This window comes from Onychostruthus taczanowskii, unplaced genomic scaffold (genome assembly GCF_017590055.1).
Source record: "Onychostruthus taczanowskii isolate IOZ18803 unplaced genomic scaffold, ASM1759005v1 scaffold10, whole genome shotgun sequence".
Taxonomy (NCBI): domain Eukaryota; kingdom Metazoa; phylum Chordata; class Aves; order Passeriformes; family Passeridae; genus Onychostruthus; species Onychostruthus taczanowskii.
In genome coordinates this window covers 3,580,153-3,607,303 of record NW_024496526.1, presented here as the reverse complement: position 1 = coordinate 3,607,303, position 27,151 = coordinate 3,580,153, and the positions used below count along the sequence as shown (strand labels likewise).

General features: G+C 50.7%; 1 protein-coding gene across 1 annotated transcript; it reads right to left on the bottom strand.

The window, feature by feature from the left end:
- Positions 1-2,318: 2,318 nt before the first annotated feature.
- IGFBP5 (insulin like growth factor binding protein 5) lies at positions 2,319-25,803 on the bottom strand. The gene is made up of 4 exons (XM_041407832.1): positions 24,478-25,803; positions 7,373-7,599; positions 7,090-7,209; positions 2,319-6,701 (listed from the first exon to the last, which is right to left on the bottom strand). Exons 1-4 carry the CDS (start codon positions 24,806-24,808, stop codon positions 6,570-6,572), a joined length of 810 nt encoding a protein of 269 aa, XP_041263766.1. The 5' UTR covers positions 24,809-25,803; the 3' UTR covers positions 2,319-6,569.
- Between the last annotated feature and the right edge of the window lie 1,348 nt (positions 25,804-27,151).

Here is a 27,151-nt window from a genome sequence, read left to right as displayed (position 1 = left end):
AAAGCCAAGATACATAAGGTTGGAATAAATTAACTAGGATTCCAGAAAACGGTTGTCTTTCCCCTCGACAGCACTCACAGGATGTTTCTTTTCCTGATGCATCACACACAGATTTGTCCCTGTTCATCCTTTGTCCATGACTGACAGGCAGTAATGGGAGCTGGGCTTTTCATTGTTACTGGCCCTGGTTATGTGGGTAGGGAGGAACTGGTGTTACTCCTCCTTTGCCTGGCTGTATTCCTGCTATACACATGGGTCCTTGTGAATCTGTTGGGAAGTGCAGGGAGCTACAGGCCTCTGTGTGTGACCACATGTAACTGTGGAGAGAGGTCCTGCACCTTCTCCCAAGGTGACAAGTGCTTCCAGAGGGAGTGTGACAGCAGAGCTTGGTGTTTGGGCATCACAGAGAGGCAAATAATAATAAAAATTTAAAAAAAACCCCACACTACATTCAATTAAAATTGCAGCATTGAAGGAGAGGCTCTTTGCTGGCTCTAACATCCTGCATCCAGCTGGCTGTGTTTTTCCTTTGAACTCCCCAAAGGGAGGCAGCACCACTGGACTTCTTCCCCTTCTGTTTTCTTCTATCTCCTGCCACAAATTTCAGACTGACACACACTGAGGGGCTTGCCAGTGCTGAGGAGTGCCTGGAAACTGTTTGGGGGCAGGAGGCAGTGATTGCAGGGGGCTGCAGGGGAGGGGAAAGGACAGGCGTGATGGGGGGTGGGATGTAGGCTGAAGAACAGGGGAAAAGCAGCAAAATTACTGTCCTGTTCAGTCTCTCTGGGGTGAACTGGAGGTGGCTCAGGTGATGCCATGGGGGTATGCTGAGTAGCAGGGTGGGGCACAAGGGTGCTCCAAGCTAGGTCTTGCTCAAAGAGAGCTGGAGGTGGCAGACATGCCCAGAGCCCAGCAGTGTGTCTGGGGCCACCGTCCTGTTCAAGGGCCGGAACAAACCCTTGAAACAAGGGGAACAAACACGAGCTGTGTGTGACACCTTCCACTAGACCAGGCTGCTCCAGGCCCCATCCAACCTGGCCTTGAAAATGCCCACAGCTTCTCTGCCCAACCTGTTCCAATGCCTCGTCATCTTCATAGCGAAGAATTTCTTCCTGAAATTTTTACTATAAAAACCTGTACAATAGTACAATATAAACATAACATCCTTAGTGTAAAAATGTATGTATCTGTGTATAGCTGTAGCTACTTATACACATGTATACAGCTCCAGCTGTCCTTAGGGATGTGATTTATCAGCGCGTAGCTGAAGGCAGCGCTAACTTTTTGCATGGAAAGCCAGATTTCAGGGCTTCCGCGGCTGGAAGCGGCAGCACCGCGCCCGGGCCCCGCCGGCCGGGCCCTGAGGGTAAGGCGGGCGGGCCGTGGCGCCGCCTGGTGGCGGCTGCGGCGCCGCGCGGCTCCTGCCCCCTGTGCTGCCGGAGGGGGCCGGGCTCGGCCGTGAGGGGTGTCCGGGGGGACGGGGTGTCCATCGGGGACACGGTATCCATCGGGACAGGGTGGCTGTGCCAGCTCCATGTGCTGCAAGATGGCTGCGGGATGCATTGTTAGGCGTAGCCCTGGCAACCCGCGGTCCTCAGTGCAGGGGCAAAGGGGATGATTTCGCCTCCTGCCCTGCTCTGGGCACCCAGTTCTGGTGATGCTGGCAGGTGAATGGAGGGGAAGAGGGGTACAGGAGGAGGGAGATCGGGGGCAGTGGGAGGATGAAAGGTGATGTTTGCCTGGGTGGTGGGGCAGGGTCAGATCCAGCACCGGGGAGGGATGAGCCACCAAGAGCTACCACAGAGTGTTTGAGGACCACGGCCTGGCTGGGCTGAGCAGCTCCAGGGATGTTCCTGCCGCTGGGACATTGGAGCAAATCTTCCAGAGGCCCCAAGAGGTCTGAGACTCAAACAGCACACGTCTGCTCCCAAGCTGTGGAGCTCAGTTTGAGATAGCATTTAGGGGCTTAACGTCACTGGTTGCTAGGTACTTTGCCCTGGTAAACTGGTTGAATGTGCACTGCCACATCCATGCAAAGAAAATTCTAAAAAAAAAAAAAGATAAAAAATTGTAGCTCTGCTTGTAGGAAGCTGTAAAGTTAAGCTTGCAAACTTTTACCAGTCACCTAGCAGGTTGTTCTAGTATGAAAATCTCCACTAAAGCATTGCCACCCCATGCCCTGTACTCCCTGAGCATCCTTGTGGATCAGGCTAAGCCCCCCAAGGGACCCAACACAGGCAGCCGTGGGATGCTCGGGGCTGGAGCAGGTCACTGGCAGGCCCTGGCACACAGATGCTCCACGAGGGTCAGGCACGAGCTAACTGAATGCATAACTTTATTAAATAAATGCTTTGTCATGAGAAAAGACAAAGATCAAAGAGTAACATAAATTATAAGTTGAATAAATAGTATACAGCAATCTTCACTTTTTAATAAAATGTGAGATTTTTTTTTTTTAAGTACAAAATGCTAAACAGAGCATTAAGCTCTTCTTCCATTGTCAGTTTTTCACAAACTGCTTTTTTTTTTCCCACCAGTAAGATTATGAGTATTTCTTGTTTACTGGAAAAAAAAAAAAACAAAACAACAAAACCAAAACGAAACAACAGAGCTACCGTATGTATGTAAAGCTATAAAAAGCTACCGTAAAATGTGTAGTGAGTATTGCTTAAAGATAAAAACCAGGCAGGAAACTCGGAATCTGGTGTGTTTTAACAACTGTGTTACAACGGTGGGTAACGTGCGTGGTGACGTCTGTCCCGGTGGCAGTGGCGGTGGCTGGTGGGGCTGGGGAGGGGGCCACAGCAGGCAGGGCTCCTAGCCGGGGCCAGGACAGCGGTCTGGAAGCGAGGTGAACTGACAGTTCTTTAAATATACAATGCTCCATTTGGGGGGAAAAAAATCAACAATGACAACAAAACAAAACAAAACAAAAAAAAAAGAAAACTAAACCAACAGCAAAGAATTTTCATGGGGAAGGTGGAGAAAAGGGGAAGGGGGGAGAGAGCGGAGAAATAGTGCAAAATGCTCTTGTACTAGTGGTTTTCAAAGTCCACTGCAGTACAGACAAGGGGTAGCCCAGCCACTGAGCGCCGCTCCCTGGGCAGATGTGGTGGAAGGGCTGTCCTGAGCCATCCTTGTCCTCTCCTTCCCAGCTCACATCCTAGATACCAACGTGGGCTCAGCACAAATACCGCAGCCAGAGACCCCTGAGCCTCACAACCCCCCAATGCAAAAATTGCTGGCATCTCCTGGTGTGCCTCAACCCTCCCCAGCTTCCAAATCTGCCCCTTCTGGTTTTCTCATCCTAAATGCAGAGGGGTGCTGCTGGGTGCTGAGAATGGGAGCACCTCATCACTGCCACCTCAGAGGGTGACCAAGCCCTCCTGAAGTCACTCTCAATCCCAGCCCAACCCAGGCTCCAACCCCGGTCCTAAATATTACTGCAGCCTGTAAACAGCCTCGTCCTGCTGGGGATCCTTAAGGGAGTGGGCAGCTGGGGGGGGGTCACTTGGTGCCCATCCTGGGAGCTGAGGTGATCTGGGGGGTGAGGCTGGTGCACCCCAAATGTCCATCATCCTTTCCCCCAGGTTTGTGGGGACAGGATAGGCAATGCCATCCCAGCATGGGGTGTGCAGGGGTGAGGGAGGCTGTGTGGGATGGATTTTGGTACTCTGGGCTCCCAGGGCCATGTAGACTTGCTTGGTAGGGAGAGGACAGAGCATTGCCCTGTGTCCCTTCCCAGTATCTGTGGTGGCCTCATTGTGACACCACCGTGGGGTCCTGTGAGCTCTCACCCTGCAAAAGCATCCTCGCCAAAAGGCAAGGTCCATGGGGGCCTGATGCCCTTCCCGTCCCACCCCGGGGGCACATCTCCTTTCTCTGCAGCCAAAGGCTTTCAAGTTTTGGGAAATTAAACAAAACCCAAACAAACAAAAAAAAAAAAAAAAAAAAAAAAACAAAAACCAAAAAAAACAAAACCAAAAACAAACAAACAAAAAAAAAAGCAAGAAAGAGGAAGAGAGAAGGAAGGAAGGGTCCTGGGAAAGGTGGTACTGGCCTATGACAGTCAGGAGGTTTTGCACAGGGATCAGCAAGTGGACAGTGTCAAAAATGGTGTCCGGTGGCCCTTGGGGTTAGCACAAGCTCCTCCTCCTGCTGTCTTCACCCCATTCTTCACTCCACTTGCACCCCAGCATTAATCCACCTCTCTGGTTAAACCAACCCTGCTCCATCAGCCCTGCAGAGCCTGGAGGGGTCTGTCTCTCAGCCCCCACCATGCTCCCCTCCAATACCATGGAATTACCCCACTGCAACAAGCTTTTTTGGGGGCACATCTACACTGGTAGCACACTTCCTTCTTTTCAACATGGGAAGGTGCTTTGTCCCCAGGACGAAATGTGCTCTGCTGGGTCTCCGTGGAAGTCCATAGGCAAAACTCACCCCCACTGTCATTTGGAGGGAAATAACCACAGGTGTCCAGTCCTGCCCTCCATGAGGGTAACGTCCTGGTGGGGAGCCCACGGGATGCTTAGGGGAGTAATGTCATCTCATGAGAGGCTGTGAGGGCTCCCAGTCTGTGATGGCAAGAAGCCTTCACCAGAACCCCTTCGTCCCATCCCCACTGGTGGGGCCCCAGTAGTGCTATGGACCTCCATTTTTCTCTGCCCAGGTCCAGGAAGCTGAAAGGGGTATGGGGGTTCAGGAACCTTCCACCTGAGATCAGCTGTGTCCTTTGGCCAGTGCTGGCTGCCACCTCCAGCTGTGGCAGTAGGATGTGGTTCCCAGCGGGTGTGTTTCCCCACCACAGCACCCAGACCCCCACAGCTCCCTTTCTTTCCTTCCATTCGCTGCAGGATCTCCTCCCAGCACCGACATTGTGGAGACCCTTGTCAGGGATAAGCAAGAGGCGAGAGTCCCAAAATCAAATGCAAATGTTAAAAACAACAAATGAGTTAGGAAGGCAGCCAAGGGCTGTCCCAGCATGCCCAAGGCAGTGGGTCTCCACGGAGCAGTGGCTGCTGTCACTCAACAAGGAGCTGGGCCCCAGGTTAAAGGCAGGGGCCCATCACAGGATCTTACTGCAGGGTCGTGGGAATCAGCCGTGGCAACATGAGCAGTATCCTCAATGCAAAAGGATGGCGTTTTCCTACCCACGGGGAAAGCTATAAACCAGCCTTAACAAAAAACCAAGATGAAACAAAGAGGAGGTTTGGGGGTTTTTGCCCCTGAAGCAAACCACATTTTTGACTGTGTAAAAAAAAAAAAAAAAGTCTCCATAGTTGGTCGTCTTCGTGGTGGCAAAGGGTGGTGAAGAGTTTTGGCCCTGATTCCCCTGTCCCCATGTAGGGATACTTCAGTCTGAACAGTGATGCAGTCCTCAGTGTTGATGAGGCCCTGATTCCACAGGCACTGATGCTCCTCCATAACTGCTTCTGTGCTTAACCTGCGCACTGATGCTCCTCCATAACTGCTTCTGTGCTTAATCCAGCAGGTTATTATTTGTTTTTGGAGGGGCAGCATATCCTCCAATTTCATATTACACTGAAACCTCCGAATTTCAAGGTGAAGCGTTGCAAGGAGGGAAAGCCACATCAATGCACACACAAGTGCATGCAGGTGATGAACACTTTCACACCTGGATGGACAATGGTCAGTCCTGCTTGTCCAAGAAAATTTCTGACCTTCCAATCAAGATGAACTGGACAGGGGAGACTGTATTTCCTTTTGTGATAATTTTTTTTGAAGACCACAGATACTTTCTGGGGGTATTTGTGCTGTTGCAGGATCTGTGTTTCCCTCCCCAGCTTGTCTCCAGACACAAAGTGAACAGTCCCACATCTCCTCCCTTGCTGAAATCTGCCTGGATTGGGGGCAGTCATTTGAGATGGAAATCAACTCAAGTGAGTCCCAGCAACGTGGGGAGGATACTCTGGAGGACTGCAAGGGGAACACTGGTGGCCACAAGATTTTCTCTCAAGACCCTTCAGAAATCAACTAGCTAACACGAAAAAAGTATAAAAATAAAAATGAACCTGCCCAAAACTCGTACTGGAGAATCAGCAACTTGGAGAGCTTCCTACATCAGGGTGACCTCTGCTTGTGGCAGAGGGGTGCAGGCAGCGTTGGGGAGAGGTGCAGGATGGCAGAGTGGCCATGGCTGGTTTGTCTCTGGCTCTATCCTTTCCTTGCTGAGTCCTTGTTGTCAAAAGGCTGTTGTAGATTCCGAGTCCTCAGTTTCTTCAGGGTTTATTTTTCTCTCTTCTCTTTTTTTCCTTTTCTCTTCTTTCTTTTCTCTTTTCTTCTCTTTTTTAATTTTCTTTTTTCTTTTCTCTTTCTTTTCTCTCTTTTTATTTTTACTTTTCCTTTCCTTACTTCTCTCCTTTCTTTCTTTCTTTCCCTTTCCGTTTTTTTTCATTTTTCTTCCTTTCTCTTTTTTTCTTTTCCTTTCTTTTTTCGTCTTACATGAGATGAAAGGAATCGGAGTCCCGGGGCGTGGGGAGGTGTGGAGGGGAGGGTGGAAGGGAGTCTGGATAGATAGTGATGGGGCGGAGGGAGGGGAGGTGGCTTCACTCCACATTGCTGCTGTCGAACGCGTGGCACTGCAGGTCTCCGCTCAGGAAGTCAGTCCCCGGCAGCTTCATGCCATACTTGTCCACACACCAACACAACCCACGCTTCCGGCCCCGGGAGGGCTTGCACTGGGGAGACACCCAAGGGCAGAGATCAGAAGCTAGCCACCAGAGGCTGTGTGGCTCCCTCCCTGGGGATCTGGCCTTGGCCCCTTCATACCAGCAATGCAATCCCCATGGTAGGATCTGGCTCCTGCTCTCTGCTTTCAGCACATCCCTGTCCCTGCTGCTACCCCAGCCCAGGGTTCTCTGATTTTTCTCCCTCCCTCACCAGCTCCTTCAGGATGCTTGCTTCAGGCCAGATGGCACTTAGAGCCATTGGCAAGGCCACCCACCACCAAATGTGTCTGGAGATGCTTGCAGCAACACCCAGACTAACCCAGCAAAGGAAAAACCTTCATCCTTCCCACGCAGGGCATTGGTAGAGAAAAGCCTTCCTGGGTGGGGAACATCTTACCTGCTTCCTCTTGTAGAAGCCCTTGCGGTCACAGTTGGGGAGGTGGACAGCACGGGGGACCATCCGCTGGCTACTCTTCAGCTCCTGCAGGGATGCCTCCATGTGCCTGCGGCACGGGCCCTGCATGCAGGGAGATCAAATGTGAGAAGGGAAGCACCTCACAGAATCTTCCAGCTGCAAAAGCCCCCAGGCCCCCCCCACTACTACCCATTTCCCAGGGGTAAAAGCCCTCCACAGTCACCTTCCCATGGGAGCCTCATGGAGGGAAGGTGAAGGCACCCACCAGCTCAAACTCCTGCCGGAGCTCGGGGATGACAACACGAGGGTGAGCCGTGTTCTCAGCCATGCCCACGAACTTTGCCAGGGTCAGCTTCTTCCGGCGGTCCTTCTTCAGGGCTTCGGCCTTGAGCTCAGAGAGGCGCCCATGCTTGGGCCGGTAGGCCTTGGGCGGGTAGGTCTCCTCCGTCATCTCCGACGTGGTTGGCTCCTCATGCTCCCGGGACTCCCGTTCTGCAAGGAATGGGGTACCAAACTGTCATGTCTCTGTGAGATGAGTGGGGCTTGCTTTTGCACAGAGACCCTCATGCCCAATCCCAGAGGAGATCTTTGGACCAGGCAGGATAAGAATAACCAAAGGAACCTCCTTCCCAGCTGCTGCCTACAGCCCTGGCTTTACACCACTGTGTGGGACTTCACAAGGTTTTTGTGTGACCTTTGAGCTCGGGACAGGAAGGTGTCTAGAGAGCATGGATGAGTCAGAGGTCTAGGATGCATTTCTACATACAAGGGCCATCATTGTTTTTGTGGGAGAAGACCAATACCTCCAGGGCCAGGTGACACATAAATGAGGCAGAGAAGCCCCTGTTTATCCATGCTGAGAGGATTAAGTGACAAGTTCATGCTTCACCCTGCCTTAAGAAGGCAAGAGCACAATCCAGGAATGCTTGAAGATGATACAATTCCAAAGCCAAGGTCAATCACACAGCACAGTCACCATGTGGCTGGGCAGACATTTCAGCAGTGATACCAAAGATGTGGCTGACAAGTGCTAGGATCTCCAGGGTCCTCAGCTTGCAGCCCCACTCGGGATCAAACCAGCTGACACACAGCAAGCAGCCAGCAAAGCCAAGGGTAACACTGCCAAGTAATGCTGCCTGACTGCCACTGATGGTACTGACAACAAAGGGGGACCATGTTTAGGTTCTGTCCATAGCACCCATCTCCCTGTAGACCTCCCAGCACAACTTCTGCTGGCAGGATGCAGTCAGGAGCCCTGAGCAGTTATATATAGGAGCAAGCTGGTGACAGTCTAAACTTAGATGACTTGTGACATTTAGTACAACCACCAGAGTGAAAAAGGGTTATTTCTCAACTAAATTTGAATACAGTTTAAAGGTCCTGAGGTTCCTGGTCTCCTGACCCCTGGGTACCCAGCTGTCTGGTGTTGATGACAAGTCACTTGCTGGTCCAGCAAGTGACTATGAGGAAACTAACTGCAGCAGAAGGAAAGCATCAGAGTAGCTGAAATCTGTCCCTGAATAGCCTTTCTTGCAATTTCTATGCAAGTGAACCCAGATCATCCCCTCCTACAGGAGGGAAAAATGCTCAGGATTAAAATAAAAGCAGATATACACCCCCAACAAGGCAAGCGGGATTCTTTCTGCAGACCAACTGCTCCCTGGAGCCCAGATGCAGCACCAGGAGGGAGAAAGGTGAAGAGGATGCCACTGCTGCCCAGGGATGCCTGAGGATGCCCAGTGGGGGGGACAGACGAGATGTTTAGTGGCAGATGGCAGTACCAGACTGTCACACACACCTCAGCTGGGGGGTTTGGAGGTGACTGAGTGTCACTGGGTCACTAGGTGCCCAAGCCAACCACAGGTACAAGTCTCCTACTCCTCCTTGCCAAGGGGACCTCGCATTCTCCCAGCAAAAATTTGGAAGTTTCTCATGGCCACCTATTTATTAAAGTGGCCCTTTGTTTTTTCTGTTTCCACAAGAACAGCACTCGATGAGCATTCCCAACTCTACAGCCTCCTAACTGCCAATAGCAACATAAAAAATCCCCTGCACCATCCCCAGGACTCATGTGGCTCCCCAGGATGGGATAATTTTGCCATTTTGCCCCATGATGTTTATATGCTTGGGGTTTTATTCCTTGCTGCAGGACTCAACTGCCTGCACAGATCAGGGCTCATCTACTCTAAGAGGATAACAGACACGGGATAGAGAAGAAACTGAGTAAACTGGGAATTACTCCCCAGAGAATGAAACAATACAAGGTGCAGCTGAAGTACATCCTTTGCCTCAAAAGATATTCTGGCAACTCAAGGTCTGAAAAAAAGGAGGCATCTGCAGTGACTGAGCCCTTCTTATAGCAGTGAAACACTCAGTGTTCTGTCCCAGCAATCCCCTCCGGCACCCAAGTCCAGGACTGGAGAAGGTGCTGCCAGAGTACCTCCCTGGGCTGCCCCACAGTAATAAAGGGAAGTTTCACACTGGTGCTGGCAACCCCCCAGTAACACAGGAAGGCCACAACTCATTACCTCCTCAATAACAAATAAGTGAGGCACAGCTTCTTAGGGCAATCCAAACAAATAAAAACAAGTAACAAATAAAGGATACAAGACAGTGAGGATTCAGTCAGAAAAACAGTACAGGGTGTCCAGTCCCCAGAACTCAGCGTGTAATGGGTGTCTGCAGCAGCTCAGACTGCTCACATGGTCAGTAGCTTTACTCTCTTGCTAGTACCTTATCCCTCCTCTCCCTGCAAGCTGCCAGCAAGCCAGAGTGAGATGGGGACCAATGTGGAGCCCTTTCAGCAAGAACAGATGGGAGCCACAGGAGCCCTGTGCTCTTGCGGATGTGCACTAAAAGCTGTCCAGATCCAAACCCATGTCTGATTCTTTCTGCAGGGTTGAAAAAGCACCTGGAACTGACCCCCTTCACTCTCTGCAGAATGCATGTATTCCTCCTCAAGTGGGAACATATGCCTGGGATGTCATACAACAAGGGTTAGAAGTGATGGGACTCCATCTGTGACTCAGCAGTGGTGTCTAGTTTGGGTCTTTATATTCCAGTGATAACTCCAGGGATGCCTTGAAGGGATCCCTTTCCTCCATTCTGTTTTTTATAGCCTAATTTCCTTCAACAACAAGGCTGATGCAACCCCTTCTTCTAACAAGCCAATTTTGGCAAACTGAAGGGCAAAGGTCTCTGACAGAAGCTCCTGACAAGCTCTGGGCAGCTGCAAAGGGGCCTTCCCAGTGCCAAGAGGAGAGGTAAAGGCAGAGCGGGGGCATACAGCCCCTCCCTTCTCTTCCTGGCTGGCCCATCCACTTTAGCCTGCAGCTGCCCACTGCTGTCAGACCAGACACTCACATCAGCATCCCCAGAGCTCTTGCACCTACCTGCCCACCCTCACCCACCACAGCTCATTCATTACCCTCCGTGTGCCCCCAGGCCGGCTCATGGCAGGCAGGATTTGGCACTGCTGTGCCTCCATGCCTGAGGAGATGCTGGCAGGAGCAACACCCTGTTTCCCCAAAGGAGCCCTACTTGTGTCGAAGACTCGGGAAGGAGTTCAAGCTGGAGTTCCTCCTCCCTCACTGTCAGGTTCTGGCCTGCCACACAGCCCCTTCCTGCCTACTCCCATCTGCCTGCCAGCCTGGTGGCCACCTGCAGAGGCAGAGCTGCCTGTCTAGGGACACAAGGCATGGGCAAAGCACGCTGCATCCCTGTGGGCTTAGGGCACGGGCAGGAAGGCCCTACTCACAGTGTTCCCAAATGAGGGACAGTGGGAAACAGAAGGTGGGTGGCTTACACAGCTTCATTCCTTCTCCCCACAACTCAGGAGGGGATCACCTCCCACTAGAGGTCCCAAGCTTACTGGCACAGAAATATTACACAAAAGAATGACATTGCTAGCCAAGCTGAGGATGCCTGGCTAGCTTGGAAGTGACACAGGGGCTATAGTCACCTCAAAGGGATGTTGACCCTACAGCCAAGGCAGGAGACTGAACTCAACTCAGAGTCACTCCATGGCTTCATGTCTAGTCTGATCCACTGCTGCCCAGGAAAGGAGGGGCACGCATCTGGAAAGGCTCTTGACCCAGGCCAGGCCGAAAAGGCTCTGCTGTTGATGGGCCCTGGGATGCAGAAAATACCCACAGCAGAGCACGGGCTGTCCTATGCCCTGGACTGAGGCACAGTGTCTTCTCCCCTCTCCAGGCTAGCCAGAGGAAACTCCCTAACAGGAACCATTTCCAACTGTTCCCTGCAGAAGTGAAGGGGAGTAGCAAAATACCAGGCACTGTTTCTGGGAAGCCACAAATTGCTCCTGTCTGGCTGGCTGGCTGCTGTCCTTGAGAGATACCACCCAGAGCAAACTACACATCATTCTGCCCTGCATCAAAACCCAGCCTGGTGCTCCTGGGCTTCAGATGCTTTGGACCCATGTGAGGTCCCAGTAAGGTGGTGGATGCACTCACATGGGGGAGCAGAGTGTCTGGGAACACTGCATCCCTGCCTGCTGACATTACAGACTGCAACACTAAACTTTTTCCACATGGCTGGGAGGCTCAAATTTTTGTAACACATTTTCATTGGTTTCTGGCAGAAAGGGTCTATTGACCGCTGCTCCTAATGAACCGTGCTTGTTACAGCCACAGCCCACTGCTAGAGGACTTGCTGTCCTGTTCAACACCACCCCCAAAAGCCACATGCACCGAAGAAGTACATGCACAACCACAGCACAACCCTGCTAAACAGTCCTCTTGATTATTATCATGATCATTATTATTTATAGCATAGGTACTAACATAATACACCACTCAAGCAGGAAGGTGTTGGAGAAAGACTTCATGGGGATCTCAGTTAAACCTCTAGCACAGGAACAATACAAATGTCACTTGTGGAGACTTTGAGAATTTGTCCAGTCCTTCCTCTGCCCCAAACTCAGCCATCTCTGTTCAGAGATGCTCATTGCATATGGGGCTTATACAGGAATTCCGTTCTTAGGTACCTGGCTAGAAAAAACCCTGAGTATTTTCCCCAGCTGCCTTTCCCATTTGTTGCCCACTCTGGAGGAGGGGACATGCTCGACCTACATCAAAACCTCCTGTTACTGGCAGGCAAATTCATCCCTGACCTGGACTTGCACCTGTGGCCATGATGGGAAAAGAAAAATTCCTCCTTCCTGGTCAGCACACAGAGACAGCCACTGTGTTTGCATTCTCAAGATGCAGGCAGGGAAGGGATAATGCAGGCAGGGAAGAGATGCAAAGAGAGGAGAGTCATCTCATCTTGCACCCTTTGGCAGCTGGAGAGTACAACTGAGCAAAGCATTCCTGAGCTCCCCAGAGGCCATTAGACTCAGCCCAGGCAGAAGCCCAGGAGCTTTCACCCTCCTAATGAAGAACAGCTCGCTTACATTCCTGTCCCAGGCACAGCCCCCAGCGTGGTGGTGACCGACCCCCAGCCCTGCTGGGGTGGTCAGTGGAGCGGCCCAGGCGCTGTGCCTGTGCTGGGGTCACTGCTGAGACCACCGCCCTGGTGAGGTCAGGCAGTGAGCTCAGGCAGCCGCCCAGCCCCAGGCCATCTGGCACCCACTGGAGGCGGAGCAGCCAGGGCTGAGGATGGAGGCTCCAGCCAGTTCCTCCACTAGCCCAGGGTGTTGTCTGCTGGAGACCCAGCTGCAATGTGCCTTGGACTTTGAACGAACTTTTGTGCTTTGGTGGGGTCTTGGCATCAAGCCGGTGCAGTCCATCTGGCAGGGACTGGCGAGGGAGCATGCTGGTAATGTTTGCAGGTGATGAGAGGCTCAAAGGCGACACCACACACCAAGAAGGACAGAATAACAACAGCCCTGCTGGGACTGCCACCCCACCTCTCACAAGTCTCAGCAACGTGCAACAGACGCTTAAATCTATGTCACATAACACCCAAATGCTAGCACTGAGGTGTTCTGGATGGCCCAACTCCATGTGTAAGTCATTGCAGAGATGCTGCACCCTCCAAACTGTGACCAGCCCCATCATCTGGCTTGGGTTATGATTTTAGAGTGGAACGAAAGTCCAATCTCCTCTCCTGTGACTCCAGTGATCACACTTAGGCCTCCAAAGGTCTGAAGTTAAGAAAGGTAACTCCCACCACCTCTTCAGTCTTGGTCCCCTTGAAGCCTGTGATGTTCCCATGGGCCAAGCTGTTTTACAGACACAGGAGCAGTAGTAAGAAAACACAGACCCTATTTCATTCCCTGGGAATTAGGAACTTCAATAGCTGCCAAAGGCAGCAGAACACTTTTGTGATTTGCAGAGTGTGAAGTCCTTAGCAGTCAAAGCACTGTGAAGTGCTTCCAGCAACACCCACTCTGCCCCACCATACCCAGTCACCTACCAAAGACAGATGATGAGAATCCAATCAGTCCATGGCTCAAAAGCCACACAAGCTTTTGGAAGAGGGGCTCCAGGGTATTCCAGTATCTTATACCCCTGTGACAACATGGTGGAAGTTGATGAGACCTCACTCCCTTGTTCCACTGAGACACCTTTTAAGGGAAGGATATGGATCAGTAAGGCCAAGCTCAGAGAAGAGATGGAAAAGCATTCAGAGAGTTGGCTTGGAAGGCTAGGACTGATCTCCATTTCATTAAGCCAAGAGCCAGGAGGATGCTTGGGAACAGCTCAAGAATACCTGAAGAGCCTCAGAGAACAAGCACTGATGGCTTGTTGAGGGGTGTGCTATTCCGTTGCTTTTTAAATTTTTTTTTAAAGTAATTGTTTGGGCTTTGCTGAACTAGCTTGGAAGACCAGCTCTTTCTCAGGTGATTATGTCTCCTCAGCAGAAACCTGTGGATGCAGATTCTGCTGTATCAGCCAGGGCTCACCTGCAGAGCGTGAATATCAGGTGCTTGGGCTGCCCCCAGGTTCACATAGGATTCATGGGAAAGGGAGATCATAGTCCTGATGACCTCTGTGTCCTCATAGAGAGCTGGATGGGGGAGAAATGCAGCTCAGCATGTGGGAAAGGAGCTCTCAAGGGAACCAGCTCATGTTTTGGTCTGCTTTGGAAGTGCAGGACCTATCTGTAGGAGTGGATCTCTGGGTCAGCATGACTTCACAGTGCCAGCAAATGCCATGGAGGTGGGAGAGGTACAGCTATAGGAACTGGAAGCTTAAGGAAGGATCTGTGTTGCTATGAGCACATAGCAACTTTCCTGAGTTGCCCTTCTTTACTGCAGTCACAAAACAAAACTCTCTGAGTAACTCTGTAGAGCAAGGAGAAAAGCAGGTTTGGATATGGGGAGCTTCATGATGGAAGCTCCTTCTCTACACATTGCTAGCTGTTAGTTCAGCAGTCTCCAAGCACCCATGCTGTGCTGGAAGAGCCAAGCTTGGGCACCAGCTGCCTTGAGATGTAACAATAAAGACTGTGGCTGAACAGGTGTTGTCTTTGTCTCTTTCCAAGGACTTCGCAAATCTGTTTACAGTCAGATCTCCATGCAGGTGTGGGAGTTTGCAATGCACATAACAAGACACGCCAAGACCTGGTGACAATCTGAGTCAACAGGCAGCATAGCCAGAGACTTTGGGTTCTCATGACAATGATTTCTGTCCAAGAGAGAGCCAAAAATGTCTAACCAAAAAAGAATTGGGAAAATTTCCAGAGTTTCACCCTCCAGTAAGATGATGAGCAAACGTCCATCAATTTCAATTAAATGATGCTGATGGGCACCATTTTGCAAAACTGCAGACACTCTGTTGCTAGATAGCTGCTTATATCAGCCTGACATTTCCTGAACAAAGTTATCTTCCAGAAAACTGAACTGGCAAGTGGAGAGGAAGGAAGTATTGCAGGACTAGATTTATATCAAGAAGCTCCTGTTGCTGATGCACTGATGATAGGAAGATAAAACGTATTTCGTTCACATCATCTGGAGACTGCAGATGTTCACCATTCCATATGTTGAAACTGCAGAAGAAGCTGAGAGCTGAATTATGACCCACAGAAAACTAAATAAATCATCTTTCAATATCAGAGTGACCAAGACATATTCTTCCTTCCTGGAAAGGATGAAGTAGTTCAGCCTTTCTTAGTCTCACATCTTTTCCAATAAATCCACCCGAGCAGCAGACTTCATTGGTTGCAATAAAGGAGGCAAAACCCATACCAAGCTGCCAAGAAACTAAGAGCAGGAAAGATGAAAAAATAAAAACTTAGAGGAGACTGCATGACAGTCTCTGCCTAACTAAGGGTGAGGAAAATCTGGTTTAGCTCCTGCAAGGCATCACTGAATTGTTTACCAGCAGTTTCTGCATGGGGCTTATTTGTGACAAAAATATGAGAATACACATGCTTTAAGCTTTTCTGAATGAAAACAAAAGGTTGTTTGATCATCTGACCATCCGCGATGACTTGGAAAAAATCTTCCTGTGCCCACAGTAATGAAGGAGGTGTGATGTGTCCATCAACTGTCGTTATTGCATGAAAAAGAAGCAGGCACGGGACTTTTTGGATGCAGGTAGCTCAACATCAGCAGTAGAGGAAGTATAACTAGGGAGAAGGAATAAGTAATTTGCCCTCCTGGACTCTGTGGGGCTTATCTTTAAAACTCAGGTGAAAAGTGGTATCAATATACATGAGATATCAAGAAATCTGGATTTAAAAGCAGGCGCTGCCAGGATGCTTGCCCCTTGCTCACCACAAAGAGACAGGAAAAGGCCCATCAAGGTGGAGCATGGAGATGCACCTGCGTGACGTGTTGGACAAGAACTGTTACAACACCAAAAGTATTTCAACACCAGAAGTATTTCAGGTGTGCAGCTGTGACTGCAAGTTCCAGCCTAGCCTGTGTTAACTTCCAGGTCTTCAGCCTCACTTTCACAGTTTTGCCTTAAACCAGATGGAAAAGCTGTGTGAGATCACCCATTGCTCATCTCTGTGTCAGCACCAGATGACACATCATCACATGTACTGTCCATCCTGACTATTACCACCTCTGAGGGATGAAATTTCCAACCTCTGCCCTCAGGACTCCTTTCTTAATGGCTCCTCCTCTCAGAAAGCCTTTGCCTGCAGTAGGCCTGGATGTTATTTAATCTCTCAGTCCACCTAAGTAGGACTACAAAAAAGTACCAGAAGCTTGACATTCACACTCAGACAATATTGATAAGGAGAAATTTGCCCAAGCTTGATCCTAATGAATGACTCTTGCCTCTCTTAGCCATTTTCCACCCTGTACCACTGCATATTCAGTGCAATTTCTCATTGCTAATTTTTCATTAGCAATTTCTTTTGGTACAACACAATGAAAAGATGCTTTTGAATGTTAAAAAATCACCATGGGTCTCTTGATGGAGAAAAGGGTATAGATCTCCATTTTGGGGTCTGAAATTCCATGAAAGACAACTGATCACCCCTTGCCACAGATCTGCCTTTCTGGAATGCTAAAATCCTTGTTGCACTTTGTTGTTTCTCCTGCAACCTCAGGCCACTGCTGCTTTTAAAAAACCAAATAACTGGCCACTGAAATGGTTATGAAATGATGCAGTAAAATTTCACCAAATTTTATCAGGAAAGAAGGGCACACAAGTAAGAGCAATGACTGTAAGTTACTTTGTATTTAGATAAAATATCTTAAGACATGTAATAATATCTTAAGACATGTAGCTGTGGCAGCAGCATAATTGACTGCTGGACAGGTATACTACAGGTATAAGATAATTTTTCTGCAATTCTTCCCTAGTAAAACTTTTCTTCTTTTTCAGCATGTTCTTTAAATTAGGAAGTGAAAGCCAGGTTCCATAGTTTTCTCTGGCTTATTTAATTACAGATTTTCATCATTAGTCTAACACATAACATCTGATTTCTTAAGCATGAATAATAAATGGCTCTGTTGATTTAATTGTCCTCTGATGAATCCCATCTGTATTTGGAAAAATAAAATATTTCTACTGTTTTTCTACAAAAAAGAATTATGAATATTAGCCAACTTTGCCCCCAAAGTTACCTTTAAGAAACATTCCTTCTTCTGTTTAGCTAGGCAATCATTTCCCTAAGTATCTGTGAGGATTACTTTCTTGCCCTTAAATAGCAACCAGACAAGTCATCTCCATCAACATAACAATTATCTCCATCATCAAGCCAGCTGTGTCCATCCAACAAGCAAACAAACCAAACTGCAACAACAGCCCTCCAGGCTCAAAGCTGCAAAGAGCTCTCCAGCTCTAGCAGAGCCCACAGCCTTTGCTTTGGCCCCACAGTCCTTCGAGGACTGAGGCAGCTGGTTCCCACTGAGGGGAGAGGTGCCCAAAAGCCTTTGATTCTTTGGCCCTAGAGGAAAGGTGCTCAGCATCCTGCAGGATCAAGGTCTGCCAGGCTAACAGGGAACACTGTGCCAGTTTGTTTGACCCCCCATTCCCACATTTTGCATGGAAGAGACAGTACTACTGGGGTGGAGTTACAGTGAAAAATGATGGGAATATCAGAGGGGTCTGGAGAATGAGGGCAATAGCGAAAGCAAGGCCTTGTGCAGGTGCACACAAGAAATGCCCACTAACTTCAAAAGGATAAATTTAACATGCCTTCTCAAAGTTTAATCTGTTGACCAGAGTGTCTCTCTCACACTTGTCCTGGAAACATCAAGTCAAGAAGACTTACCAAAACATGCTGAGAAATGGATTCCTTGAGAGCAAATTTGCTCACAGCAAATCACCAAGAGTCCCACATTTCTGCAAACACATTATGCTGGCTCCTGCTGAGATTAACTTCAAGCAATGGATTGACATGAACACTAAGGGGTCCTCTCAGATCACTAGCATCAAAGAGCTACCTCAAAAACAACATCTTGCTGAGAGTTGCCTTGGCTACACAGCTGAAGGAACACAGTGTCTTGTGGGGGTTGAGTGGTAAGGGGTGGGGGATGCCACCAGATATGACAGGACCCTTCCAGGATGACCTGAGGCATGAATCATGAACTGTGCCCAGTGTTCTTAAATGAGCAGCCCCAGGATCCAGGAGTGCTGGCACAACTGTTCCCCCACGCTGTGTCCTTGCCCTGTGTATCACCCTGGGGAGACCCAGTGTGGAGCTCATGCTCACTTGGACCAAGTGGGTCAGGTCTTAGAGGATTCCAGCATGGGGGGTCAGGTATCCCTCTCCTTCTCACCAGCAGAGCCTCCTCATACTTTTGGCTATTCCTGAGCTGATGATAAACAGACAATATCTACTTTTTCCCCATAAAAAAACTTCCTTATAAACAACTAGGTGGTTATCAGACTGGCTGCCAGTGAATTCACGCAGGCTAAAGATGATCTTTGGATCATCTCTGACCTCTGCATGCATCATGTCTTTGGGTCCTGTAGCTTCCTCTGCTCAGTGCTGGAGGCTGTTTCTCCTGCCCTCAACTGCTGCATTTCAGTAAATGTGCCATCTTTTCCCAATTCAGTTCTTCTTTCACACCTTCCTAAAGGCCAGTTGTTGCTGCCTGGGCATGGAGAAGTTTGCAGGATCCCAGAGACCTCAGTGCTCCTGGTACCATCTCCTTCCACCTATGACACCAGGGACCACTGCTCTGGCAGATGGACTGGCTGTCCTTTTCAAGGCACAACTTCACACCTTCGCTGGGAAGAATTTGCTTGTTTGACATGGGAAAACTTGCCTTCAAGAAATCTCTCAGAGTATTATCTTAGTCTAGCCAGAAAACACAAGCCACCTCCAAACAGAGGGGGGTGAGTTTGGATCCACACAGCTGGCTGAGAGGAGGACAGATCTTGCATCTATCTCCTTCCTCGCCTCCCATTGTTTGATATGCTCACCTGGTGCATCTCATTTCCAAGCCCTCAGTGGGAGGACAGGGTAGGCTGATCTGGACCCCACTATCTGATCTTCATGGCAAAATATGATGTGCCAGTCATAACCAGAACCCCTGCATCCAAGAGAAGTTTGTGTGTGCTGCCTGGAAACCATTCTGCCTCCAGAGACAAGAATGCTCCGTGTGTGTGCTTGCACACATTAAATGTTTATGCAGGCGTGTGTGGGCGTGTGAACACGGGTACGTGTGTGCATATGCTCACACGCATATCTTCCCTGTGCATATTAATCCTGCTGCTCTGCAGCCCACAGAGGGGCAGGTGTGTTGCAGCCAAATTCTCCACTTACATCTGGCCTCGAATTTGCACTACTAAGTGCTTGGGTTAAAAAAAAAATAAAATAAAAGAAAAAAAAAAAAAAGGGGGGGGGGGGGGGGGGGGTGTGAGGATTTGCTGTGCCATGGGCGCTTTTATCTGCCCTGTGAGTTCCCACAAGGAAACGAGCTACAACTGTTCTTAGCGGCTCACCCAGCTGAGAGGAGGACGGCAAGCTCGGAGAGGATGAGGTTCCCGCCACCCTTCCCAGGCTGCTCCCAGGATTTTCATGCGTGAAGAGTTTAGGGAAACGCTGCTGCTGTAGCAGCTCCCGAAACTGCTCCTGCATCTGCAGCTCCCCGGGCCCAGGGCGAGCAGCGCTTCCAGCCGTCGTTAGGAGGAAGCAGAGCACCGCGCACCGCGTGCGGCAGCGCCGGGTGCCGCCTCTCCTCCTCTTCCTCCTCCTCTGCCCTGACACGTGTGACGAACTAAGCGACAGGAGACACTGGGGGATGCCTTGAAGCTGGCACAGAAGGTACCCACTCTTTCCTGCTCCCTTTTGTCAAGCCTGAGGGGACACCCCGCAGTGAAGCAAACGCTTCCAGTCGCACATGACTGTGCTCAAGTCACTGACGTGCCAAAGCCGCGACGATCATCTGGGCTCAGGATGCTGCTGCTGCTGCTTAAGTATGACACAAGGAGGCACAATGGCTTCCTCCAGCATCCCTCAAGTTTGCAGAGGCTCCCGTTTGAGACCAGCCCCTGCTCTCCGCTGTGGTGGTGCAAGCTCTCCTTGCACTGACCTGGAGTGGGTCCAGGGCTGTGTGGAAGCTCGGGGCCAGCTCTATCACTCATGCACGCACGCACGCACGCACAGAGCCACGTCTTTTCTCCGGTGAACTCTGCTGGCACTCGGCAGGAATTTCATTTGGATCAACTACTTAATATTCTCTCTCCTTCCTTAGAAACCAGGCTGCTGAAAAATCCTTCCAGCCAAGGCCCCTCCTTTCCTGTTTGAACCACCCCATCCCTTCCTCCCCCGTACACACACACCGCAGAAACCCAGCTCTCTTGCTGGCACCTGATGGATTTCACTCTCTATTTTTTTTTAAATATATTGTTATTGAAACTCCAGATCAAAAGAAAAATGGAGATTTTCCTGTTTTGTGTCTGAGGTTTTGCAGGCCTGTTGATACTAGCTTTCACCTTGACAGCTCGGAGCTGCTTCGCACAATGGACCTGCCGCTCGCACCAGCCGGGTCCCTCCCAGAGTGACATGTGCACAAGAAGCCAGCACATCCCAAGCACCCTGCTCCCATGTCCCCTGCCCCTCACCCTCATCCCAGAGCTCGGCATGGAGCTGCTCACCTGCTTCGCCACATCCCCTCTGCTCACCCCTGAAACCAGCATCCACAAATGCAGAGCAGGCGACTACGGGAAGGGGGAATGGGGTGGGGGAAAATATGTTGGGGAGCAACAAAGGACAGCACCAAACACAAGCTGCAGGAAGTCTGGGCTCGGCTCGGCAGCACTCCTCCTCCTCCACCTTTCAGCTGACGCTGCAAAGATGATTTTCTTAGGGCTAATTCTGCAAACCCTCCCCTTTCCCCTCCTGGTTATCGTTGGCTCACGGTTTCATAAGGAAACTTGCCAAGTCTTGCTCGCTTTCTAGAAAGAGAGCAGGAATGAGAGAGAAGGAAATATTTGACAACCTTTGTTTTTCCATGAACGTTTTTAGGGCAGCAGGCTCCAATCTGTGCCCTCCGCTCCCTGATGCTCAGCCTGACCTTGCTGTCTCAGCAGGAGGAAGTCTGGCAGGAGCACAGGGGAGAAAAATGGAAAGACATGGTATATTTCAAAGGAAACCTAAACAAAACAGAGAAACCCCAGAATCCTGCAGCCTGTGCCATAAATGAAGCTCATTCATGTTTTTTTAACCAGGAACAGTCAATTGCAGATGTGATGTTTGGCTTTCAGTAAAGGACAGTGTCTGACTGTTGTGGGAGGAAGGACTACAGGGACCATCCTGTCAGTACCTACAAACCCATCTACTTAAAACAAGTCCTACTAAGGCTCTTTAATCCCACACTTGCTTTCATTTCAGACCTCTGAACAAACCAGGAGGACATTCTGCTCATTACCTCTAGCATTCCTCAGTAACGCTGCCCAGCATACATGTGAAGAAACCGAGGCATGCTACCTGCAAGCATCTTGTCTCCAGGCAAGACATCTGCTCTACAGGAGAGCTAAGCCTGGCCTCCCAGGCTCTGGCTCTTGCAGTGCTGCTCAATGCATTTCTACCTTGTCCGTAAGGAGGAAAGCATCTGCAATTTTAAACTTGGCTAGCACGAGGGCAGAAATAGATAGAAATGCAGTTTGATCTAGTCCTCACCACTGTCACATAGTTTATTTTGCAGAGTGCTGATTTTTTCTCAGCGGTTCGCAGCTCAGGGCCAATTTTGGTCATTGATAGATGGAAGGGCCAGGCCAGCTTCCCCAGTGCACGGTCCCTGTGCTGCTCGCCAAACTGGCAGAGGCCAGAAAGTTCAAGTCAAACTTAATTTCTTTTCTTGCCCTGTTGCTTAGAAACATGCCTATGAAAATATACTTTGTTCTCACACACTACCAGTCGAATGCCAAGTGACTTTTTTTTCCCCTATCCCATCCTCAGGAATTCCTGATTTATTTTTTATTTCTATTTGCAATTGCATAAATCTCAAGAGGAGCCTGCTGGTCTCCTGTGGCTTCTTGCAGCAGCCTTTCCAATCCAGGCTCATCTGCTGTCTGCAAACAAAACCTGTCGAAAAGAGGCCCCTGCGGCACTTGGGGAGTCCAAACTGGAAGCACAGGTAGTGCCATGGTGTTGGTTTGCATGACACACCTGCCACCGCTTTCCTGTCCCTCTCCTTGTTCATTCAATGGGTGTTGAATCCCAAGAAAATCAAAAGCAGTGGAATTACAAGGGCCCTGGCTAAAGTTTTCACACAAAGCACCTGCTAAAGGACCAGTTTCCTTGGGAAGTGCGAGAGGCAGGTGAAACGGAAGGATATTCATGCTGGGAGCCAGGCGCCAAAGCTTTTTCAGGTGCCTGTATGAGGCACCCTCAGCACAGGCGCAGGGATGGGCCCCGCTCTCCTGCTGGGATTCAGCTGCATGGCTTTGCCTTCCCGACCACACTGCCTGCCCCTGGCCACGCACACACACGTGCAGAGTAAATAAACACCAGGATGACGCACTCCGGGATACTTGGCCTATCTCTGCTGACAGTGGTTACTGCCCAGCTTCCTGGGCTCCCCAGCAGGAACGTGGTTCCTGGCCTCACCCTCTGCTCCCTGTGCAGGTCGGCTCCCAACCCTCATATCTTACAGCTACCCTTCCAAAAACCAAGCTCAGCTTTGCTGTTTTTAGCTGATTAAAGGGAGTTTGGACATCTGATGTCATTTGAGGGAGGGGGGAAGTTATTACACACAGAATTTGGTTTTGCTCTGAAGGATGGTGCATAGCAACACAACCACTGCCTGCAAGCAGCAAAGGGGAAAAATAATAAAAGCATCACAATTTATTAGGTGCTAGAAAGGAGAAACTGATTCCCGTTGCATGGGTATAAGCAGACCCTTGCTAACAAGTAGAAATGACTGTTTCATGGACCAAAAAAAGTGAGAGTTTCTGGTTTGTTTTTTTTTTTTTTTTGCGAAGTGGTTCCCCGGACATACAGACAACCCTCCCCTACCTCCCATTCACACCGTGGCAGAAACATGGATGTATTTGGAGGAATACAGGGAATCTGTCCTCACATGAGTTACAGGATCCAGAAATGGGAGTCAAATGAGTGTCAAAATGAAGGAGCGCTTTCTTTCATGCTTTCATCACGTGCAAGGCACAAACATTTCAGAAGCTTGGCCTTGCACTGGTGCTGCCATGCTCGCCTTCATGCTTGCTTTTAACCTGTTCTTGCCTGTTAACAGCCACACCACCATTATTTTGTGCAAATGCATGTCCTGTCCCTAATGCACCTGCTCTCTTCATCTCCCTGAGCTAAAGCCCATCGCCCAACAAAGATGTCCAGCAGCTGGCAGACAGAAAGAGCGGGCTGTAGTGATTCCAAGGAGGAAGTGCGAGCCAGAGCAACAAACCTGGGGGTGGCTGAGGACTTAGGGAACAGGCTGCTGGTTGAAAGGAGATGCCCTGCTCTCCTCTGCACTTCAATCTGCAGAGATCAGCTCGGGCCCCAGAGCAAGGTGGAGGATATGGAGATAGAAAGTTGTCAGGGAGAGGGCTGAAGACAGGGATGCAGGAAAGATGTAAAGGATGCAACTGGGATGCAGTTGTGACTAAAAGGGTGCATCTGGAACGTGGGGAAAGAAAACCCTTCCACTGGAGATGGGACAATCAAGAGGAGACGATGGAAGGCAGGGTGGGGGCTGTGAGATGATGCAACAGGAGGTTTGATCAGAGCACAGATGGAAAGAAGGATGGGAAAAGTGGCAGGGGGCATGGAAGAACAGCTAGGGGGATGGAAAAGTACCCACAAAGATGGAAAAGCAACTGTGGGTGTGGGTGGAAGAACATCTAGAAAGATGTGAAAGTAGCTGGAAAGGTGGAAAAGCAATAGGGGGGGTGAAAGAGCAGCGGGAGAAGTGCTGGTGGTGAAGAAGCAGACAGAAAAGATGGAAAAGCAACCGGGTGCTTGGAAAAGTTGCTCGTGGAGGGGGTGGGGATGAGAGAGAATGGGGAAACAGCTAGAAAGATGGAACAGCAGTCAGGGTGTGTAATTGTGTGTGAGAAAGAGAAAAGTCAGACAGAAAGGCAGAAAAGTAGCCACAAAGATGGAAAAGCAGCTGGTGGTTGTGCAGGGGAATGGAGGAGCCGGGAAGGCGAAAAAGCACACGGCGGGGGAGGGGGGGAGGGGGGGATGGAAAACCGGGCGGAAAGATGGAAAAGTAGCCGGGAAGGCGGCAAAGTAAGTGGGGGCATGGAACAGCACCTGGGAAGATGGAAAAGGAGCCGGCGGGATGGGAAGGCAGCGACGGGGGCAGGGAAGAGCAGCCAGTGGGAGGGAGCAGAAAAGCAAGCGGAAAGATGGAAAGGGAGCCGGAAAGACGGAAAAGCAAGCGGAGGGTCATGGAAGAGCACCCGGAACGAGGGAAAACGCAGCCGGGAGCTGGCGGTGGGGTGGAAAAAGCAGGCGGAAAGATGGAAAAGGAGCCGGCAAGGCGGATGAGCATCCGGGAGAGCTGCGGATGGAGGATCGGGGATCACTCACCGGCCTTGGCTTGCTCGCGGTAGCTCTTCTCGCTGAGGCAGACGGCGGTGCCGTGGAGCAGGGCGTGCAGCGGCTTCTCCTCGCCCTGGCGCGGCAGGCAGCGCAGCCCGCGGGCGCAGCGCTCGGTGTAGACGCCGCAGGGCTGCCCGGCGGGCAGGGCGCAGGTGAGGCAGCAGCCGCAGCCCGGCTCCTTCACCAGCTCGCAGCCCAGCGGCGACGGCGGGCAGAGCGACAGCGCCTTGGCATCGCAGGGCTCGCACTGCACGAAGGAGCCCAGGCACCGCGACAGCCCCGGGCAGGCGCCCAGCAGCACCAGGAGCCGCAGCAGCATCGCGGCGGGGATGCTGCGGGACGGGGCGTGGGGGGCTGCCGGGAGCGGGCGGCGCTGGCTTTCCGTTTGCCCCGTCGGGGGCCAAAAAAAAAAAAAAAAAAAGGGAAAAAATTAAAAGAAAAATTGAAAGAATTTAAAAAAATAAAATTCAAAAAAAGGAAAGAGCAGCCTCTGCTTGCAGGCGCCCCACTCTGGGGGTTATTTTCGGGGTGCGAGACCCTCCTGCTTTTCTTTTGGCGTTGGGAGAGGGGGGACGTCTAGATTTCCTTTTTTTTGTCCTTTTTTCCCCCCTCCCCGTTTCTCCTTTCAGCTTTTTCTCGCCTCGAAAGGGGGAATTCGCACCGCGATCCGCGGGAGCGCAAAAAAGAGGGAGGGAAGGAGGGGGGAAAGGGAGCGAAGCCTGCAGGGGTTGCACAGCCTACAGGTTGCAGGGGGAGGCGTGGGGGAGCAGGGGTGTTTGGGGAGGTGGGACGGCGATTTCACACACTCGCTCACTCACGCGCACACACACACACTCTCTTCCCAAAGGGCTGGGAGGAGGCAGGTTGGGAAGGGAGCAAAGTTCCTTGAAAACCAGTGTCCTGCTAATAATGCATCAAAGCAGTCAAGAGGAGAAGAAAAAAAAAAAAGAAAGAAAAGAAAATGCAGGAGAAGGAAGAGGGGATACAAAGCTCCCCTCCCCTCCCTCTTCTTCTGCAGGAGGAAAAGTCTCTCCCGACGCAGCGAGCTGCTGGGAAGCTTGGTATGAAGCAAAGTTGTGTTTCGATCGGCTCTGTTCAACTCTCCCGCTTTCCTCTTCCAAGATTTGCAAAGAAAAAAAAAAAGACCAAAAGAGTAAAAACAAAAAAAAAACAAACAAACAAAAAAAAAAGTTTTCTGCAAAGTTGGAGTGTTTTGTTGCAAAGTCGGCAGAGGAGCGGTAAAAAATCAGGGGGAAAAGAAAAAAAAAGAGGAAAAAAAATCCACTTTGTAGATCTCCCAACACTTTTCCCCTGGAGAAGTTTCTAAAGAGACTGAATACTGCAGAACAGGCTGTCTTTTAAATAGACTGCCTCTGGCTGCCTGCCAGCCCCTCGCTGCAATTTGAGATCCCAATGACACCTCAGCTTGACTAGGTGCCAGCAGCGAGGGCCCTATCAGTGCGCGCTCGGGCCGTGGGGGTGGGGTGCGCAGCTCCTGACTTCTGGGCTTCAAACCCCGGGCAGTGATCAAGGATAATATTATGAGGAGAGACAAGGGGAGGAGGAGGAGGGGGAAGGGGAAGCCGAGGACTGGAAGGGGGGGTAAAAGCCCCCCAAAAAAAAAAAAAAAAAAAAAAAAAAAAAAAAAAAAGCAGAGTGGTTGCCGTTGGGTTGCAGGGCAGCCTGGAGTCTGGATGGGAGAGGTCAGGGCTCTGATTTTGGGGAGGAAGTGGGAGATGGAGTTAGCAGGGCCTGATGTTAGGTGCTGTGCGCTGTGGGGCGCGGACCCCCGAGTGGTGCGGGGAGCGGCGCGCAGGGACCCGCGCAGCGCCCGTGCGCTCCCAAGGTGAGCGCAGCAGGAGATGGCTGGGTGCCTGCCAGCGAGCTACTGTCGCCCGCCCGGGCCCAGGAAGGAGCCTTTGTGTGTGCAGGGTGCCCAGCCCTCCTCTCCTGTTCCCTCTGCCCCTGGGCGAGGTTTAAAACCGCAGTGAGGCTTTGCCCTGTGTCGGGGTGCGCCCCTGACACCTCTAAACAGCAAGGGTTAACACGGCCGGACAGTGAGCAGAGGGAGGGCTGGGCTGCTTGTAAGCACTGTGTTAGATTCCTCTTTGGAAAAGTTCGCTGTTGCTTAGGGCATGCCAAAAAAGAAGGGGAATTTTGCCATGTGAAGTCCAATTTGCACGTTTTAGCTCATTCTTCTGCCTCTTGCCCTGCACAAAATGGGGAGGGAGAAGAAAGGGGAAAAAAAAAAAAAAAAGCAAAAAAAAAAAAGCACTTTGCAGTGCTCATCCCCTGTCCTGGGCAGCTTGGGGTTTGTTGTCTTTTGTTCCACCGCTGCATTCCTCAGGGTTACAGTTCTCCCGGCCCTGGTCCTTCTCACTTGCCTCCCTCAGTTCTCATTCATCTCTTGGAGCGAGGAAGCTGGAAGCGTAGGGGAGGGAATCTCCAAAAGCGGGGTGTGCAGCCCCCGCAGCTGTGCACAGGGGTTACACCTGGAGCAGGGGGGTGAGCAGAACCTGGGGTGGGAGTCTGCTCAGAAGCTCAAGCACGGGGGCATCTACCGGGGCAGTGGGAAATTCAAAGGGATCAGCTAATTCTGGGTGAGGTTTATGTGTGATTCAAGTCAACCCCCCTTCCACACAGGCACACACTCCTCCAAAGC